This window comes from Prunus avium, chromosome 7 (genome assembly GCF_965620075.1).
Source record: "Prunus avium chromosome 7, drPruAviu1.hap1.1, whole genome shotgun sequence".
In the NCBI taxonomy this organism is placed as follows: domain Eukaryota; kingdom Viridiplantae; phylum Streptophyta; class Magnoliopsida; order Rosales; family Rosaceae; genus Prunus; species Prunus avium.
This window is the reverse complement of record NC_142290.1, coordinates 28,988,290-29,006,762: the sequence shown is the minus strand read 5'-3', so window position 1 is coordinate 29,006,762 and position 18,473 is coordinate 28,988,290. Positions and strand designations below refer to the sequence as shown.

Below are 18,473 nucleotides of genomic sequence, written 5' to 3'. Positions count from 1 at the left end.
TGTATTTTTATACATCTAGGTTTTTTTTTTCCAAGATTGCAATCTTTTTGCCATAATTTTTTGGATCATGTTTAATTTTATTAGGCTCAAATGTAATAGGATTTATGATTTCACCAAAAGATTGGGATTTAGTTAATCCAGATTTAAACCAACCCGATCGTGCACACCACCACTAGTCTATATCTATAGTAGTAATTCAAACCCTACGCTAATTTCCTTAGATTACACGGCACATTAACATCCATTTTTTCCATCAGGGAGAAAAAATTGGACTCGGATGCGACTTCGTTAATGCCTGCGGGACCCGCCAAAAAAAAAAAAAAAAAACTAAAATCCAAACCCCCAAAACTAACGCCCACATCCTTTCCGAAAGCAACTCCCCCTCACGTGGGTCCCACTCCACTCCAACAATTTCAGGTGCCTCCCACTTTCCTTCTCTTTCTCTGCTCTTCTTATTTTACCTCACCCACCACACTCTGCGTCTGTCCGCCACATCAAAACCAAAAGTCTCCTCCTTTTTCTTTCCTCTCTATCCAAAAAAAGAAAGAAAAGAAAATCCACAAACAATGGATTCAACCAGCTTCTGCCACCAACGATCGCCGTCGTCGGATCGCTTCCTCGGCTTCTTCTCATTCTCGCCGCCTTCCTCCGCCGCCGCAGGCGAGGAGCTCAACGAGGCCGAGGTCTTCTGGACCACCGACTTCACCGAGCCCAGCGACGCGCAGAACCCCCGGCTCAGTCTGACGCGCCGGGTCAACTCCGGCATACTCGCGGTCCTCCCGGAGCCAGGTCTCCCGGCTCCGGTCCTGTACCGGAAGCCCGCGCTCTCTTCATCATCGTCGTCGAAGCCCATACCTTCAATTCCGAGATTTTCTCAGTCTCAGTCGCAGTCGCAGTCCGTGCCGACTTCGAGAAAGTTCCAGAGCTCGGCTCCGATGAAGGTTCCCATGCTGTCCAGGGTGGTGGAGAAGCATCGGAGAAACGACGACCTTGCTGATGTCGTAGACGATGATGACGACGGAGACGACGAGATGCTGCCGCCGCACGAGCTGGTGGCGAGGGGGTCGGGGCTGTCGGCGAGGACCACGTTCTCGGTGCTGGAAGGCGTTGGGAGGACGCTCAAAGGTAGGGACTTGCGTCAGGTCAGGAATGCCATATGGCGCAAGACTGGGTTTCTTGATTGAGATTTCAAGCTTTGTTTTTTTGTTGGTTGATCAAGAATTCTGGTGGCTTTTATTATTAATGCGCCAAGAAATTGGGGGTAGTTTTTGTTTAGTGCCCCCATTGTTGTTTTGATTTGCTGATTCTAGATAGCTAAGTAAAGTTCTATGTCTGTCTGCTTCTTGCTCATGTTTCTAATAATTCCTCTGTTCGCTTTGCAAGAATCAATGTCTGGATAATGAAGATCAACTTTTAATCACTGTTGGGAATCTGTAGTTTCATAATCACCAATTAACATGAATTCAAGAAAAGTTTCAATCTCATTCAACACAGTTGTTTCAATCTCATTGTAAAGAATTACTGAATCTAAAACCCACTTTAGAAAACTACACAACAAAACTGCCCAAGTCGACGGATGTTTACATCTACCAGAAACGAGTCAACATAAGTCTGCATTATTTCTTCAACATAAGTTACAGTGTTCCATCTCAAATTAGATTTCTCAAACGTACATTAAAACTCAATTTCTCTCCCCATACATTAGAGAGTCGGAGCATAGCTTTGTAAAAATTAAAAAACATCCATAGTTACAAAGGTTTGACTGGGTGTGGCTGACAGTAGCCACATGCTTTACAACAATGAGTCTCCTTTCATGCTGATTGAGAAGCTTCAAATCCAAGTAGAAGCTCCCTCAAGTGCCAAAGGCGTACCAGCTGCTTGTTTTGCCTCTTTCGAGCAATTGTGGCGCCACCAAAACTTAACAAGTATACTTGACTCTAATCTGCAACGCATCATTTCTGCACAAAAAGATGACCACCTCACCAACCATGTTGATGAAAAGCAAGCAGGTACCACAAGAGAGGGTTACATATGTTCCAAGTAAGGTATCAATGGAGAAAATTTCAACATGGGTAAGAATCACGAAACACGAAAAGGGGCATTCTCAAATCGTGCACCATTATACATAAAGCAGAAAGGAAATCAACCAATCCATTTTGAAATTCTGTGAGCAAATCCCACTTCAAAATTTGTCCTAAAAAGAACCGATAAAGCAAGAAAAGTAATGCTAATTCGTGATCCAGTATTGCACATACGCAAACATACATCCCAAGGGGCTACACTCAGAAAGATGAACATAGATAACTATGGAAGGCAAGTCAGACAAATCCAAATGCCTCAAATAATTGAGTTCATAAAAAAGGATTTCCCTTTTTCACACATCTAATTGAATCATCACTCTTGCCATGTCCATTTCCACACACTTATTTAAAAAAAAGTTGAAAAAGCCCGTCTCTTTAGCTCCAAAATTAAAAAAAAATATGGACTTCTCTTGTTTTTAGCAATCATACAAGTCATCACATATCACAACAATCAAGATAAAATTAGAGTGAAAACGAATCTCGCTTAAAAAATTTAGGGAAGATAAATCACAATGGACAACATTTTCATAACACATGCATCAAATAACAACAGAGACATGCCTTGATCTTAACCCCTTCGAGCATACTAAGAGACAATTTCCAGTAAAGATCACTACTTGACTCCAAAATGCTCATTTCCAACTTTAGGTGTGCATCTACACCAATATACAACTTAGAACGAAGCTAACATGATTGAAAATGATGGCGGGCAAGTCAGACAAATCCAAATGCCTCAAATAGTTGAGTTCATAAAAAAGGATTTCCCTTTTTCACACATCTAATTGAATCATCATTCTTGCCAAGCTCATTTCCAACTTTAATCAATTTATTAAAAAACCATACACAAAAAATGAGATAAGAATGTTACCCACCCAAGACTGAGACATTTACAAGGAACAGTTTCCAATGGGCCTGAAGCTCCCCATTGACTGAAACACCCATGAGCAACTAGCATTGAAGCTATTTGCCATTTGGTTTCAGAAAATGAGAAAATGAGCTCCAGGACCCAAATGGAAACAGAGCAATGCCTCAGCAAGAAAAACCCAGGTGGGAGATGAGGAGGGTTCAGAAGGAAAACCCTAAAGAAACCCTCCTAAATGGTGTTTTGCTATTGCGCAGCTATGACTCAAAACGCTTCCATGGTTGCTAAGGAAGGCGATCTTAAGGGCCGCGCTTTAAAACAAACGAAGCAAAATCAATACTGAGCTCAGCATCCAGAACTCCATGTTCGGATTCTGAGCCACACAAAAAACAAAAACAAAAACAAAAACTATTTAGAGCTATCACTGTAAACATTGCAGATTTTGAACAGAGAAAAACCCTAGTGGCTGAACAGACAGAGGAGGCGGGGGAAGTGACATAAGGTGGTTTATATAGGCTCTGTAGTGCGTGGAGTAACGAATTTACCCTTGCTCACTTTGGGCTGAATGATTTGAGGGCCTGTAGGTTGAGTTTCGATGTTCATATTCTTTAGCCCAGGGAGGCTAGCCCAGGTGTGATAAACTTTTGAGGCTATTTGACGAACTTGGTTTTGAGACCAGAGACCCAAGAGCTATCATTTATTTGAGGCAAGAGGCCCAGTGAAGACAAACTTTGAAACAGCACCCCAAAATTTTATGATTTTGCCCGAGACTCGGTATACACTTTGGAGATCATAAATTATAATTTTAAATTACATCTAAATAGATGTCATTTCTCAAATTTCATGATGTTTTTGTACATATTGCTCCCTTTACAACATCCTCTTTAATTACTAATGTATTAGGCTAGCTAGTTAGACTCGGAAAATTTTGCCCTCAAATTGAAAAATAATTGATCATCACCGGACGCATTTAATTAGTCTTGTCGAGTGATTCTCAACACTAACCTAATCCGTTTGTGATCATATCGTGTTCGGATTGACTCATATATATTGTGAACTAAAAATTTTAGACTAAGTTTCCTTTTATCAATAGTAAACTTATCCCTTAGAGCAAGTTCAGCGTTGGTGCAAAACCGGGCAAAAGGCTGCTCGGGCAAGCCCAATTCGACTCCAGCGGTAGAGAACAAGCCCGGGCAAGGCATGGGACCCACCAACCTGGGCAAGCCCACGGGCAAATCTTGCCTGAGCTCAAGCCCGAAGGCGCTGATGTCACGCTGACGTCAGCGATGATATCACGCTGACGTCAGCGAGCAAAATAAATTCAAAAAAATCCAAAAAAATTCATTTTTTTTTTTTTATAAAAAAAACCAAAATATTATGGATGTTTTCCCTATAAATACATAACAATTTTATTCACTTTCTAAATTGTTTATATTTTGTTGCATAATCTTTTTTTTTTTCTTGCCCTTGCCCTAGCCTTCCAAGGGTGGAACCAACTAAGGCAAGGCTGCCACTATTCACGTGAATAGTGGCAGCCCTTGCATTGCCTTAGCCTTCATGGGTGGACTTGCTCTTAGACATTCGTTATAAAAAAAAAACTCACTTAATCATGAATAATAGCATTAAAAAAATAATTTGTTATTATACAACTGCTCATATATAATACATTGATACAAATAAAAGAATGACACTTCCCTCCCTGATGGTGACATTGGTGAGAGAAATTGGGCTCAGCCTTTGAGAGGCAGAGAAAGACTAATGGTGATGGAAGGGGTCAAATGAGAAGAAGTATGGGAAGTGCGATGACTTTCAAATTGAGCAGGGGACTTGGTGCTGGTGGTGGTTTTCGGTGAAGAAAGCCTTGGAAGGGTGGAGAAACATGACCATGGAAGGTTGGTCTGCTAATAGAAGGCGGAGGAGGGTTCATCGAAGGCAGTTCCTGGTGGTGGGTTCTGCCTCATTTTTTTCTTTCTTTCTTTCTTTTGTTTCAAGTTCATCTCCGTCGGAAGATAGTGGTGGTGTTTTCGTTTCTCATCTCTAGGGTTTTCTTTAATTTATTTTTAATAACTAAAATAGTGTTATGATGCAATAAAAGTAAAAAGATAATGACATCATAATTTTTAAATCAGTTTTTTTTCTGCATCCCTAGATTAAATCTAATGGTGGGTAATCACAACTTTCTTGGACCATAGAATGGGTGGGTACGGTAACCGCAAAATTTCATGTAAACCGCAAATCGGTGAGTGTCCGCAAAAAACACGGTATACACCGATTGGTTGTTTTGGGCCTAAACAATCCAAGCTAAGCAATCCCAGAAAATCCACCACCCTAACTAGGCCTGAAGAAAAAAGAGGGAGAGAAGAGATGGAAACAGACAGAGAGAGGAAGAAGGAAGAAAAAAGAAAGAGAGAGAGAGAGGTAGATAAGAAAAAGGAAAAATAAGAGAAAAAGTGAGAGATGAGAGATGGAAAGCGACGGAGAGAGGAAGAAGTAGGAAGAAAAAAAACGAGAGAGAGAGAGAGAGAGAGAGGGAGACAAGAAGACTGAGAGATGGGGAGAAGAAGAAGAAGAAAAACGCAGACTTTGATCTCGGCGCAAAAGCAAGGCATGCGTGTTGGCATGCCCTACAAATGGCTAGCTTTTTTAATTTTTTATTATTCTTGAGCTGTATATTATATATTTTAAATATAATACAGAACCGCATCGACCATCGCTAATTATGATTAGTTCAAAAACCGTAATTTACGGTAGGTTAGGATGCGGTTAAAATGTGATCGATAAATGCGATATTTCGGTTCACAAAACTGTTTCAACTTTGAAATGTGAGTTATATTGTCGAAACGTCATGTCCGCGAAATTGTGACCATTAATAGAAATAGAAATAGAAATAGAAAATGGAAAGTTCACTTCCGCGAAAAGGAGGATGGATGATATCTGACAGTGGTAATGCCCTGGAAAGTTCACAATGAATTAATAAAACAAATAAAAGTCAAGCATGCAATGCAAATAAAGATTCATGAATTGATTATGGGAATGGACCTGATGATGATGGTCCTCACATTAACTAACCACAAAGTAAACGATGATGGTCAGGAGAAAAAAGTGAAGACAAAGTCTTCAAAGTACAGAGAAGAAAAGACAAATCAAAGAAAACATAAATGCATGTTTTCCTTTACTCTTGAGAAACACATGACCAAATATTTTTCAACCATATATACAATTAATTTACCAGAGTTTAGAACTTTCATTTTAAAGTTAAAGCCTTAAATTTTAAATTAATTAGCAACGTTTTACATATTGTGATCGAAAATTTTGAATATATATACCCGGATGTCGGTGTAGATTTTAATAATATATTTTCTAGGGGGAATCAAATTATTTACTTATCATAATTTTAATTTGTCAACGGAGTCAATCTTAGTGTGAAAGGATTTTGACTTACAAACCAGTAGTCTCAGGTTCAAATCTCCATATAGTGTGTGAGTTCAATTTTCTTTCGTTTTGCAGAGCAGAGAAGATGCAAGGACTAAATTTTATTTCATTACACACCTTTATAAGTAATTAAACGATATTTAAGCTACTTTATATATTTATTTTTTCCTATTACGTGCACGACTAAAAAAAAGTCTCAATCACAAGCTACTTTATATATTTATTTGTTCTTGTTACGTGCACGGTTAAAAAGAGTCTCAATCACGAGTATCTATGTTTGGGTGGTGTTGGGAAGTGAAGATAAGGATAGGGAAATTAGGGAGGGGTTAGTTGGGTTAAAAACTTGCATCTCACGGGGATAGCATTGTTTTGTAGCAATTACGTTCTTACATATTGGAACAGTTATCACATGTGGCGGAACAAAATTAGCTGGGGATAGTAAAATAGTGATATCCCCGTGATATACAAGGTTTGTTCTTTTGTTGGGGAGGTCGAGGGGGTATCTTTTTTATGCTTTCATTTTTTTTTTTTATATTCAATTGCCCTCACGTACTTACCACGTGACATTCTTTGACGGAAAATTGGATGGATCTTGAAAAATCTAATGTTGAGTCCTATATTGATTATTTTTTGTATAGTTCAAGTCCTCAAATTTCTGAAAAAATAATTTAGGAGATTAATTCTCAATCAAGCGATAACTTACAGAAAAAAGACCGTGTTTGTACCATACATGATCCTCCACTCATCCATTGACACGTGGATCACTTAAACTCCCAAGTGCCCAAGGCTCCGAACAATCAGCATCGGCTACCGATGGTATTGTCTCAAAGCAGCAAAAGGTCGCTACAGGCCCAGCACAGTCTACAATCGGTATTCCCTACTGATGCTGCAGAATCAACCTCGAAGCACCCGCCCGAAATATCTAGAGACTCGTGTCAACCTCATAGGGCCCTTCCACGAGTCCCACATCGAAATTAAGTACTAAGAGCATACAAAATGCCCTCTATAAATAGGCCCCTTCACTACAATACAGGGGTAAGACTTTTCAGCTTGACTTCTATACTAATATATTGTCAACAACGAAAGCTCCAAGCAAACAAACTTACTTTGGCATCGGAGAGTCTTAGGCTAGCTCCACACCGGTTCCATAGACCTCACGAGTCTTATATTCCTTCCATTCAGGATCAGCATCTGAGGACAGGAAGAATCTGCATCCAACACTCAATCGATCTCTCAATCGTCCATATCACTTGTAAGTTGCACTCATCTCTATCTGTTCAGTTTTGGTGCCAACAGACCGTTTACTCCAAAATTATTTCCCCACTCCCCTTTTCTCTACTTACACTTCCTTTTGTTTTTTTAATACTTTTTAATCAATTTTGTTCTTTCTCTTTTCTATTATACCCTTACCCTACATTAATTTCTTTTTACTTCACTTTTATATTTGTTATTTTTCTTTATACTTAATTTTCCAACTTGCACTATATTTTTGGTTTTTTTTTCCTTTAATCGAGTAAGAAATTAAGTTTTTTTTCCCCTTTAATACTGAAAATGGAGTGTAAGTTGGAAAATTAAGTGTAAAGAAAAAGAAATAATATAAAAGTGAAGTAAAAAAGAAATTAATGTAATGTATGGATAAATAGGAAAGAGAAAGAACAAAATTGATTAAAAAGTATTAAAAAACAAAAGGAAGTGTAAGTGGAGAAATCAGCTCCCTAATAAATTTATATACAATGTGAGTAGTCAAGTGATTTTTTTTTAAGGACCTTTCTTATTGAGATGAGCGATAACATACTTAACTCATACACACACACTACACTACACGAATGGTAGAATCTGAACTCAAGACCTTTCCTATTGTGATGTAGTCAAGTGATTTGAATGTAGACAAAAGAATATTTGCATTAACTTTCACTATCAAGTAATTAATAATATGGACCAGTTGGTTTTGTAATCTGAATTATGAAGACATTTCAGCGTGGTCTCCAGGCAAATACGGATTCCTTCCTTTTTATCTCATTGCGCGTGAAAAATTGCATGATTTCTTTCCGCTGCACATTTGCATTGCAGCCTTCAACTTGAACTCTACGGGGAAAAAGAAGAAGAAGATATATATATCAAAATCCAAGTTTGTGTTTGTGTTGACTTCTTTAGGACCAATATTGACTATATATTTCTTCTTTTTCACAATTGAGAATAGAAATTCAATCCTGCATCCACGGGCGGAACCACAGCCACGATTAGGGTGAGCTCTGGCCCAGTGACTTTTGATGGAAAAACCTGTATCTATATTGGCCAATAGAAACAAGTTTTTCCTTTTGGAAAATTTTTGAAGATAAAAAAACCTATATGACCCACCATGTGTGTTTCTTGAAGACTTTTCTAATTTCTTTTATGTTATTTTATACCAATGAATGACATCCACTTGTAGATTATAAACTTGTAAGCTATAATTTTGATTGTTTGTTATTTTTTTTTATTAAAAAAATTATTAGATTTTAAACTAAAATTTTTAGTTAGTCTACCCATAAAAAAATTCTTGATTCCGCCTTTCCCTGCATCTTTATTGGCCACCACGAGTCAATCAACATTACCTTCTTTGGACCGCGTTTCTTCTATGCAGTTTGAAAGTAAAGAATGCATTTTCACACATATTCATAAAGAGGCATTGTCAATTTTTCACCCACATTGATCAATCTAGCTTGCTTGTTGAAGCAGTACATATGCAGATTATGGTGGCCTTTGTCTGCATCTTTATTGGCCACCACGAGTCAATCAACATTATCTTATTCGGACCGCGTTTTTTCTATGCAGTTTAAAAATGAAAAATGCATTGTCAATTTGTCACACACATTGATCAATCTAGCTTGCTTGTTGAAGCAATCCATATGTAAATTATGGCGGCCTTTGCTTTTTGATAAGGATTGCATGCATAAAAACTGCAACTGAATTCTTATATAGATGGTGTAGGAATTGTTGTTGTAGTATTACATGAATCATTAATCAAGTTATAGTATCTCCAGGAGAGTCTTTAAATTTTAGCTAAAATAACTAGAAAGTCATTATATCATCAATGTTCTCTACTTTGATTAATCGTTAATATTTTATTATTTCTCTCTCCTCCTCTCTATATTAAAAGTTCATTAAAAAAATTTAAAGTAAGAGGTGAGAGAGGGTTGTGTGCCTAGGGAGAGAGAACTTGAAGAAATGGAGAACCCTCAATTTCTCTCTCCTCCCCTCCAAATGTAGAGAGTCACCAAACTCAAATAGGGAGTTCTCTAAAATAGAGAGCCAGATAGCAAGTTTGTTGGATCTGCATTTTGCCATCATTCTAGCCAAAATGGCTAAAGATCAGAGTATAGCAACTCTAATGAAAATGCTCTTAATTTTTGACAAAAAAATGTATGGTTATGATTCGCAATTAAAAACATTAAGTGTTTAGTGGTGAAATAACATAAGTCTCGAAAGAATTATCATGATTAACATGTACTATATTGGTTATTTTACATAAACCGAGTCGTCGATAACGTGGACGAAATTATGTTAATAATAAATTGATATATTTTATTAACGGTAATAATCTATATCGATGCATTATTGATGACATAAACAGTACGGATCACCATAGTTATAGATAATTAATTAGGTAATGATCTATATCGACGCATTATTGTTGGAAATGTTGCTTTTCTTGTTTTCTTTAGGCGTAAACTCCATTATTATTCTAAATAGAGGTATTTTTGGAGTAAGAATTTCGATGAAAGTACCCTGAACATCTTAACAAGGAAAAGAAAGTTGGATTTGACATCTTTCAAGTCCACGGTATTTATGCAAGTCAAGCTCAGTTTTGTTTTTTCAATTCCAATCCGTACCACCGACCATTGCCACAAATAAAGAGAAGCAATTCAATTACGCACCTAACACTCGCAACAATTATCATCTCAAAACTAGCCCTATACTTTTTTTTATCAAAGAAACCAAAAACACAAATAAAAACCAGTAACGTGCCATCCACATATTCCAATTACAGCCCTACCACATTGTCGAAAAAAACTGGGTTGTGCTTGTGAAATAGATCTGTACACGTGGTGCTTATAATTTCATAATTTGTTCGAAATTACTTTGAGATAATACATATATATGTGTTATGCGATGCAGAAAATGACATGCATTTATTCACCCAAAAAAAGAAAATGACATGCATAGTTGGCCGCCTCAATTATTATAGCCGGCAAGGTGACCCTAATTATAGGCGTATATAGCTATGGATTGTAGCTGGCTGCTGCCTCATAAGCTGCGAGGAGGGAGGGAAGAAGGCCAAGTGTTGGTTTGGAATTGGGTGGGAGGCACTAAAATGAGACTAAAGTTTTGTTGTGCCTTTTATCTAAATGTATATGCTTCAATTTTTAGTATGACATTACAACTTAAGTATTTAAGTATTACTCTCTGTCTCTCTCTCTCTCTCTCTATATATATATATATATATATATTGTTTTACATCGCCAGTTATTTGCATGCCATGCCAAATTGCCAATAACTTGTATTGTAGGCCAAGTCGAGCGAGGAAGGAGGAGGGCTTGACGTTGACGATCTTGAATTCTTTGTCAGTTTGCTAGATGACAAAAAATTGATTTGTACAAAATTCTCTAATTCTATGCAAAAGAAACCAAGGAAGTTCATAGTGAAATTTCGAAGAACTAGCTAGCATATGGCCACTGTAATCCACAAACTTCTTTTTTGTGGTTCCAAATTTATTTTTATTTTCGAGTAAGAGATGCATATATAGGGGGCTAGCTAGAGATTCAATAGTTTGTTAATTAATAGAGAAACTACAATTAGAGCCCGTTGGTTACGGTTTTGCGAAATGTTTTTGCGTTGCAAAATAAAAGACGACCTGTTAATGGGGTATAACTCAGTTGGTTGAGTTCTTTCATCTCCATCTATGTGGTCAAAGATTTGAAACCCCTAGACACCCAATAAATATTTATGTGAACCCCCATCCGCAAATCACTTGTACTCAAAAAAACAAAAGATGACCTTAGATTGTATTTGGTTGTGAAATACAGAAACATTAGTGACATGCAAAGTCCGTCACAAAAAGAAAAAAAAGTGTATAAATACCCATTAGCGACGACATCACGTCGCAATAAAAGGCATCTCAGATCTCAAGTCATATGTAAACAATACCATCTCTATATATAAAACAAAATATTACGGATTCAAAAGTATTAAAATTAAAAACTTGAAGGAGTCATCATTATCTTGTATTAAAAACTGCAGCTTGCTATTAACACTAAGTCTTCTTCAGTGCGTACTTGAGGCATCCAGAATCTATTTATGACATCAAATATAAAATATTTCGAAGTTACATAAAAACTAAGATCACTTAAATTTTAACAATATTTATTCTTTAATAAGAGAAATACATTAAATATAATGTACATGTCCGCTTCCGCTTTCTTCTGGGTGGTTTGGAAACTAACATGAGTCACTTGACTGAGTTGTGAGCTGACTTCATTTAACCAACATGTGCATCACTTTAGTAAATATCTCCTCTCTAAATGACTCATGTTATTCATCTTCTTCCATTTATTTCAAACATTAGTTGAATTGATTCTACAAATACACTAGCAAATTAGTTCATTGGCTAAAAGATAAAATTTCAAAACAACAACTTTATATTCAAACTTACAATAACATCAGCACTATCCTCATCAAAAACTTCATCTTCATCATTTTTCTTCTTCTTTGTTCTATATGCCTTAGGGGCATCTCTATTATCCTACAATTATAACATTTTAATTATCAATCAAACTCATCAATACACATACATTATCACAAATATAATTAGAAGGTTTTGTAAGATATGTTAGAGGAAATTTTTTTCCATTTCGTGATATGATTCCAAGTTATGAACTAAACAATGATGCATTCGCTTTAACTGGCTTCCACTCAGGTTCCCCATGTTGAGTCCAATTTTTGTACTTGGACCTAAACCCATGCCCTCTTACTACATCCCTTATGAACAAATAATGATTGTGAAATTTCTTGCATGGACAATAAATCCTTGTACCATCCATATTTTTAGAAAATGCAAAATCTACAAAATTCTCAACTCCAGTGAGATATTGCGTAGATGTTCGATCCCATATATTTATCCAACTCTTGTCCATACTTTTTTATTTGTTATCCAACAGGGGCGGAGGTACTCTAGGGCCTGAGGTGGCCCTGGCCCCTCCACAATTTGTTCTTAACAAAGTAAAGCTTGGGTTTTAGTTCATATATTTAACAATGCAAACCAAATAATCATTCTAATGCCCCCCAATTGCAATCCATAATAACTTCATTTATAATTATATGTAAAATGTTTGTGGGCCCATTACACAACTGACATAAAAAAGGAAGTATTAATCCTCTAATAATCAAACCGATGAGCCAAAGGAATAGAAAATAGTTTGACAAAAAAAAAGGGAATATGAAATAAATAGTTTAAAGGGAAATGAGATTTTATCAGTAGACTTTTCCGTTTTGATACATGAAATTGAGTATAAAGTTCTAAAAAATGTCCATTTTTTCTTATATATATATATATATATTATTGATGTAAGATTGAATATTTTTTTTCTATACTTGTATTACGGTTTGGCCCCCCACACATACAATTCTGACTCCGCCATTGAAGAAGAAAGAAGAAATAATACCTACCAATCAAAATTAGAAAATAATACTTGTAGAAACATAAAGTTGTGGGAGATAGGCAATCTGACCTTCTAAATTTAAGATTTTTATATCAATGAAAACCACAACTATCGTTCACACGAACAATTCTTTATTGAAATCTTTGAATCTACAATAAGAAAGACAAATTAGGAAGATTCTAATTTTCTTGTCTAAAAAAAAATAAAAATAAAATCATGAATACTAATTGTAATAATAAAAACAACCTTAACAAACCCGAAGTGCTTTAGTTCTAAATGAAATCAGTTCTAATTTTCAATTTTTCAGAGAAAACAGAACAATCAAAGGCTACTACAAACTGACGACAACCACCAAACCAAATTTGTAAGGTAGCCTCACTCTATATATCTTGATGGGATCAAGTTCCCAACTCCAACCCTATTTACACTATTAATACGCCAACTCCAAAAGAAAAATGTGGTCAAATTTAAAGACACATTAATACGATAACTCCTAACTTACTTACACAATTACAAACATAGAAAATTTGGGGCTAAGTTTCATGGTATTTTCGTGATGTTACTAATTAAGGTGTTACAATTATGTTGGCACGAATCACTAGCGTGCAAAATTACATATATTTGCGTGAACCGCATCGACCATCGTAAATACTTGTCGCAAAATAGGCATTTTTCTTGTAATGGAGAATACACTTAGAAAAACAATTCAATTTTGTACTTTAGTTTAGAAAGAACCAAAAAATTATTTTCCTAGGTTTCATTTTTACGTTAAAATTGAAAAATACGGGAAAGACTTGTAATAGAAACACTGCAAAGGTTTCTCACTTCGTCAACTTTCCACTTTGAGTCTTCATTATATTTCGGCTGCCCATCTAAAATATCTTACAAAATTAATTGAATTTTGGACATTAGTTTAGAAACCAACCAAGACCTATTTTTCTCATTTTTACGGTAAAATTGAAAATATGAAAGTCTTGTCAAGAAACACGAGAATACAAAGGTAAAAGCTTTCACACTTTGTTGAATTTTCACTTGTTTTCGCTCTCCATCTAAAGTCGTTTGTCTTTTCACAGCTCAGTTGAAATAAATTATATTGACAGCTGTTCGGCACTTCAAAATAGTCATCATGCACTTCTCTTTAATGAGAATGATAAAGGAGGGAGGAGTGCATAATGGATTTTTTTGGGTGCTAATAATACTTATATTTCCTTATTTTCTACTAAATATATAGATAAACACCCACATAAATTTGTGTATATTTCAATTGAGCTCTCCATAGCTCAACTAGAAGGGTTGTTTTATTTACAATGTGATGCATTAAGTTTTATCTTTACAATTACAATCACAAGGATATTGATCTAATAGTTTTAAAAATAAATAAATAATTGTATAAAATATCCTTGTAGTTGGATATATTAGTCGGGTAAAGTTCATATAATTCATAGTCTTGGAAGGATCCTTGGATATTTTATGCTGCTAAATTATTTATGAAAAAATAACTGCACATGAATTAATCTGCGAATGTTAACATATTATTGGTTGAAGAAAAATATAGTAAACCAAATTATACAACAGCGGGTGTAGAGAAAGAGCCTTAGACTGTCACACAGGGATACATATTTTGACCGATTTGAAGTCAAGCTGAAGGAGAGAGAATATTTTCTCATACAAGCGCGTAGAAATTTCCAAGCAACTCAAAACTGTCCCTCCTTTCTCCTTTCACTCGGCTTCTTTTGATAACCTTTTGCTCATTTGCCTAACTTCAATTCATCCTATATATAATGAGCCTCTTGTACGTAAGTGAAAATCAAATTAAGCACAATACATAACATTTTGAGAGAGAGAGAGAGAGAGAGAGAGAGAGAGAGAGAGAGAGAGATCAGATGGAGGATTTGCCACCAGGGTTTAGATTCTACCCAACAGAGGAGGAGCTGGTTTCGTTTTATTTGCAGAACAAACTGGAAGGGAGGAGGGAGGACTTGAACCGAGTCATGGACCGAGTCATACCTGTTCTTTACATATACGAGTATAATCCATGGGACCTCCCACGTAATTAAACTTCTCTCTCTTCTATCTGGTGCATTATCTTCTTTTTGAGGTGTATATATAGGATAGGTTGCATCATTTTAATAACATGAAAAAAATAATGGAGGTCGCTTATGGAATTACTCCTCATATTATAGTTCATTGCAATGTCATGACTTCAATTAACTTGTATTTCTGTTTTGTTTATACTTCAATTAATTAGTTGGGTTATGTAATGAATTTATAGAGTTTTCGGGAGAGGCCTGCCATGGAGATCCAGAGCAGTGGTTCTTCTTCATCCCAAGACAAGAGAGTGAAGCTCGAGGAGGGAGACCGAGGCGACTCACAACAACTGGGTATTGGAAAGCAACTGGGTCACCGAGTTTTGTTTACTCTTCCAATTCCAATCGAGCCATCGGCCTCAAAAGAACCATGGTTTTCTACAATGGTAGAGCTCCTAATGGAAGGAAAACCGAGTGGAAGATGAATGAATATAAAGCCATTGAAGCTCATCATGCAGATCAAAATCAACCATTGATTGCCTCTTCATCGTCAAACGCCCCTTCTGCTCCTACGGTACTAATTAATCATATATCTCCAAAATTACTTTTTTTTTTTTTTCGAAACCTAGATATCATATAACTTGTCAAATAATTCGTAATAATTTTGAGCACACAAGATCTAACCCTACATTTAATTTGCGTATCATAAAAACTCGAAAAGACTTGATATATGTATGTTAGTGGAACCGCTTGGACCACAATGTTTTTCTTAGCACTAGTTATATATCAATTTATAGGTTTTTTTATGAGGTTTTGGGGTTGTGCTTGTTTTAAGAAATCGATGATAGTTTTGTAATTAATAGGAAATTTGAAATCTCTTTGTTATGTTGTTAATGAAATATCTACCAAATTAAAACTTCATAAACTTAATTATGTTGTTGCTCTAGATTTATTAATTTATGTTGGCATGCATGCAGTTGAGGCAAGAATTCAGTTTGTGCCGAGTGTACAAGAAATCAAAATGCCTGAGGGCATTCGACAGACGACCTCTAGGGGTGGAGATCATGAGCAACCCTAGTTTGAATTTGAATCAAACGGCTGCTGCTCATGAAAGTGCAGGTCATCAGGATCAGGGTTCAACATCACATAGCAGGAACCCCCTCATGGGTAGTGATCAGAGAAGAAACTCAAGCTCACCAGAGAGTTCATCCTCAGGAGATCATCATGGCCCTCAACCACCCTCTCAACCTGCAGGTGAAACTGGAACCTTGCCAATGGTCATTGATAATGAAGCACTTTGGGATTTGGAACAATTGATGATCAATAATAATTGGCTTTAAGGAAGAAAATAAGGAGAAGATTATTAGTTTCACTCAAAATGAAATTGATGATTTGTAGAGTTTAACCAAGTTATGAGATAGTTGTATTAGAGTTATGGACAAAATGCCAAATCTTGTTGTGTTAGACTTGTAGCTTCAAGTGGTAGAGAGTACCTTCACATGTAAGGGCAAAGTTTGAAGTACATCTCTTGATATTTCCTTTGTAACAAATAATAACTATAAGTTTCTTTGCACACTGTACCTTCATGTATTATATATGTTTCTTGGATTATATGAATCTTGAGATTTTTCAGAAGTGGAGAATAGTATTTGTTGGTAAAATGGTGAGAAGTAATTCATAAGTTCTGGTTCTGATTTAAAAGAGATGTTAAGTCATAATCTAACTCCTTCAGCAAAATAAAAACTAAACGTCATCATTGAACAGATTGATCATTAAAAATCATGTTTTCTCCCAAGGTTTTTAAATAATGGTCTAAATATGAGATATGTTTATAGATCAACTAATGTGAATGATTGGAATTGCATCGAGAAGGGAAATTCCCTAGTTGAAAAGATTTACATCATCGTCATCATGCATGTGAAGTTACTATCACACATAAATCATTTCCAAAATGCAAATACTACACATATTCCATGCATAAGCCGCCTACAAAAACAAAATGTATTTTTTTAAATTGGTTCGTGTTGTAAACAAAGTAGGCAAGCATCCAAAAATACATACATATGTACGCACAAGCACGAATCTAGTCAAATATACGTACACATGCATAAGGAGAAATTCTTTAATTTGACGAGTGGATTACATCATATATTCGGCCATACACACAACACAAAAAAGATTTTTGTATTAAGATTGATGTAATCCACCTGCCGAGTTGAAGAATTTCTCCATAATTAAAAGGGCGGTGCGGCAAATTCTTTGGTTATCAATCAATCAAATTACCTTTTGGGTGACTAAGTGAGAAATTTTTATGAACTTTACCTACTTCATATACACTTGTATGCATCAGACTTTAGTGTTGATGTCGATGAGATGTCGATAACAATAATCTTTGACCTTTGTATTTCACCATAAAATCAAAGAAGCTAAATTGAGTTTTGCAAAAGAAAAGCTCTTGGAAATTCCTAGGTGTGAAAATACTTGATTATTTTCTTTCTTATCATTATGTGCCAAGAAGAATGTGGTCTTCCACGTGCAAAATGGAGGAAGTTAGCCACAGCAAAGTCCCCGAAGTCCCAACAACGTTGCTTCGTCTGTTTCTTGTATCTCCGCAAACTGAAATAGTATACACGTTTAGTCAGAAACACGCATGAACCGCCACTTGACTTTGTTCATTCTTTTTTCTCCAAATTTAAGGGATCATTATTCCTTCCCCAAGAAAAAAAAACCATACACGTATGTCAGTTTTTCCATGAAAAAGATGTTCCTTATCGTAAGAAATGTATACATATTTGTTTTAGGATTATACATAATGTATTTTCCACATCCGAACCGCCCAGATTTTAGGTCATCATCTTTCAATGATTATTTCTGTAAAAACACATTCGTATCAAAAGAGTTTTTAATTATTTCCGATTTAGCTGTTTTTTTCCCTCTCTCTCTCTCTCTCTCTCTCTCTCTCTCTCTCTCTCTCTCAAGTAGTTTTATTAAATTCTTCTATATAATAATTGACCAATATGTATTATTTTTTAAGCAATAATGTTATATACGACTTTAAAATATGACCGTACAAACAAACGCTTAGCGACCAGAGTCGTGGTTTAAACCATGAATAGGTCATCCATGATATCTAGGATGATGTCGCTTCATAAGAAACAAGAAAAACCAGAAAGTAGAACGTAAAACATGATTTTGTTGCTGCAACATAATTTGTTGAGGAGGGTTAATGTCTTTACAGCCACAAGGACATATATGATTATAATTATTTAATTCTCTTTAAGTGATAAAGAAGAATTTTAGATTTAGGAACAATCTACAATGACAAATCTATGTACCTTCTGTAATCTTTTGTTTTTTTTAGTATAAGCGATTG

The 18,473-nt window shown here is 35.8% G+C and overlaps 2 protein-coding genes, 1 long non-coding RNA gene and 2 other non-coding genes across 5 annotated transcripts; 2 read left to right on the top strand and 3 right to left on the bottom strand.

Moving 5' to 3' along the window:
* The first annotated feature begins 425 nt into the window (after window positions 1–425).
* LOC110761537 (protein S40-7) lies at window positions 426–1,420 on the top strand. The gene has a single exon (XM_021964024.2). It carries the CDS (start codon window positions 567–569, stop codon window positions 1,182–1,184), a length of 618 nt encoding a protein of 205 aa, XP_021819716.1. The 5' UTR covers window positions 426–566; the 3' UTR covers window positions 1,185–1,420.
* Window positions 1,421–1,587: 167 nt separating this feature from the next.
* On the bottom strand, window positions 1,588–3,420 carry LOC148293291 (uncharacterized). Its single transcript, XR_015825827.1, has 2 exons — window positions 2,643–3,420; window positions 1,588–1,958 (listed from the first exon to the last, which is right to left on the bottom strand). It is a non-coding gene; the product is annotated as an uncharacterized LOC148293291 (long non-coding RNA).
* Window positions 2,309–2,409, bottom strand: LOC148293293 (small nucleolar RNA Z266). The gene has a single exon (XR_015825982.1). It is a non-coding gene; the product is annotated as a small nucleolar RNA Z266 (small nucleolar RNA).
* Window positions 2,786–2,886, bottom strand: LOC148293292 (small nucleolar RNA Z266). Its single transcript, XR_015825981.1, has one exon. It is a non-coding gene; the product is annotated as a small nucleolar RNA Z266 (small nucleolar RNA).
* An 11,458-nt stretch (window positions 3,421–14,878) lies between the features above and the next one.
* LOC110761576 (NAC domain-containing protein 90-like) lies at window positions 14,879–16,733 on the top strand. Its single transcript, XM_021964068.2, has 3 exons — window positions 14,879–15,122; window positions 15,346–15,674; window positions 16,078–16,733. Exons 1-3 carry the CDS (start codon window positions 14,957–14,959, stop codon window positions 16,438–16,440), a joined length of 858 nt encoding a protein of 285 aa, XP_021819760.1. The 5' UTR covers window positions 14,879–14,956; the 3' UTR covers window positions 16,441–16,733.
* The last annotated feature ends 1,740 nt before the right edge of the window (window positions 16,734–18,473 follow it).

What these genes read in the sequence shown, in the direction of transcription:
- LOC110761576 (XM_021964068.2), top strand. Translation starts at nt 14,957, where the DNA reads ATGGAGGATTTGCCACCAGGGTTTAGATTCTACCCAACAGAGGAGGAG. An exon ending in TAATCCATGGGACCTCCCAC is followed by an intron (nt 15,123 to 15,345) that starts GTAATTAAACTT and finishes ATGAATTTATAG; the next exon opens with AGTTTTCGGGAGAGGCCTGC. An exon ending in ACGCCCCTTCTGCTCCTACG is followed by an intron (nt 15,675 to 16,077) that starts GTACTAATTAAT and finishes GCATGCATGCAG; the next exon opens with TTGAGGCAAGAATTCAGTTT.
- LOC110761537 (XM_021964024.2), top strand. Translation starts at nt 567, where the DNA reads ATGGATTCAACCAGCTTCTGCCACCAACGATCGCCGTCGTCGGATCGC.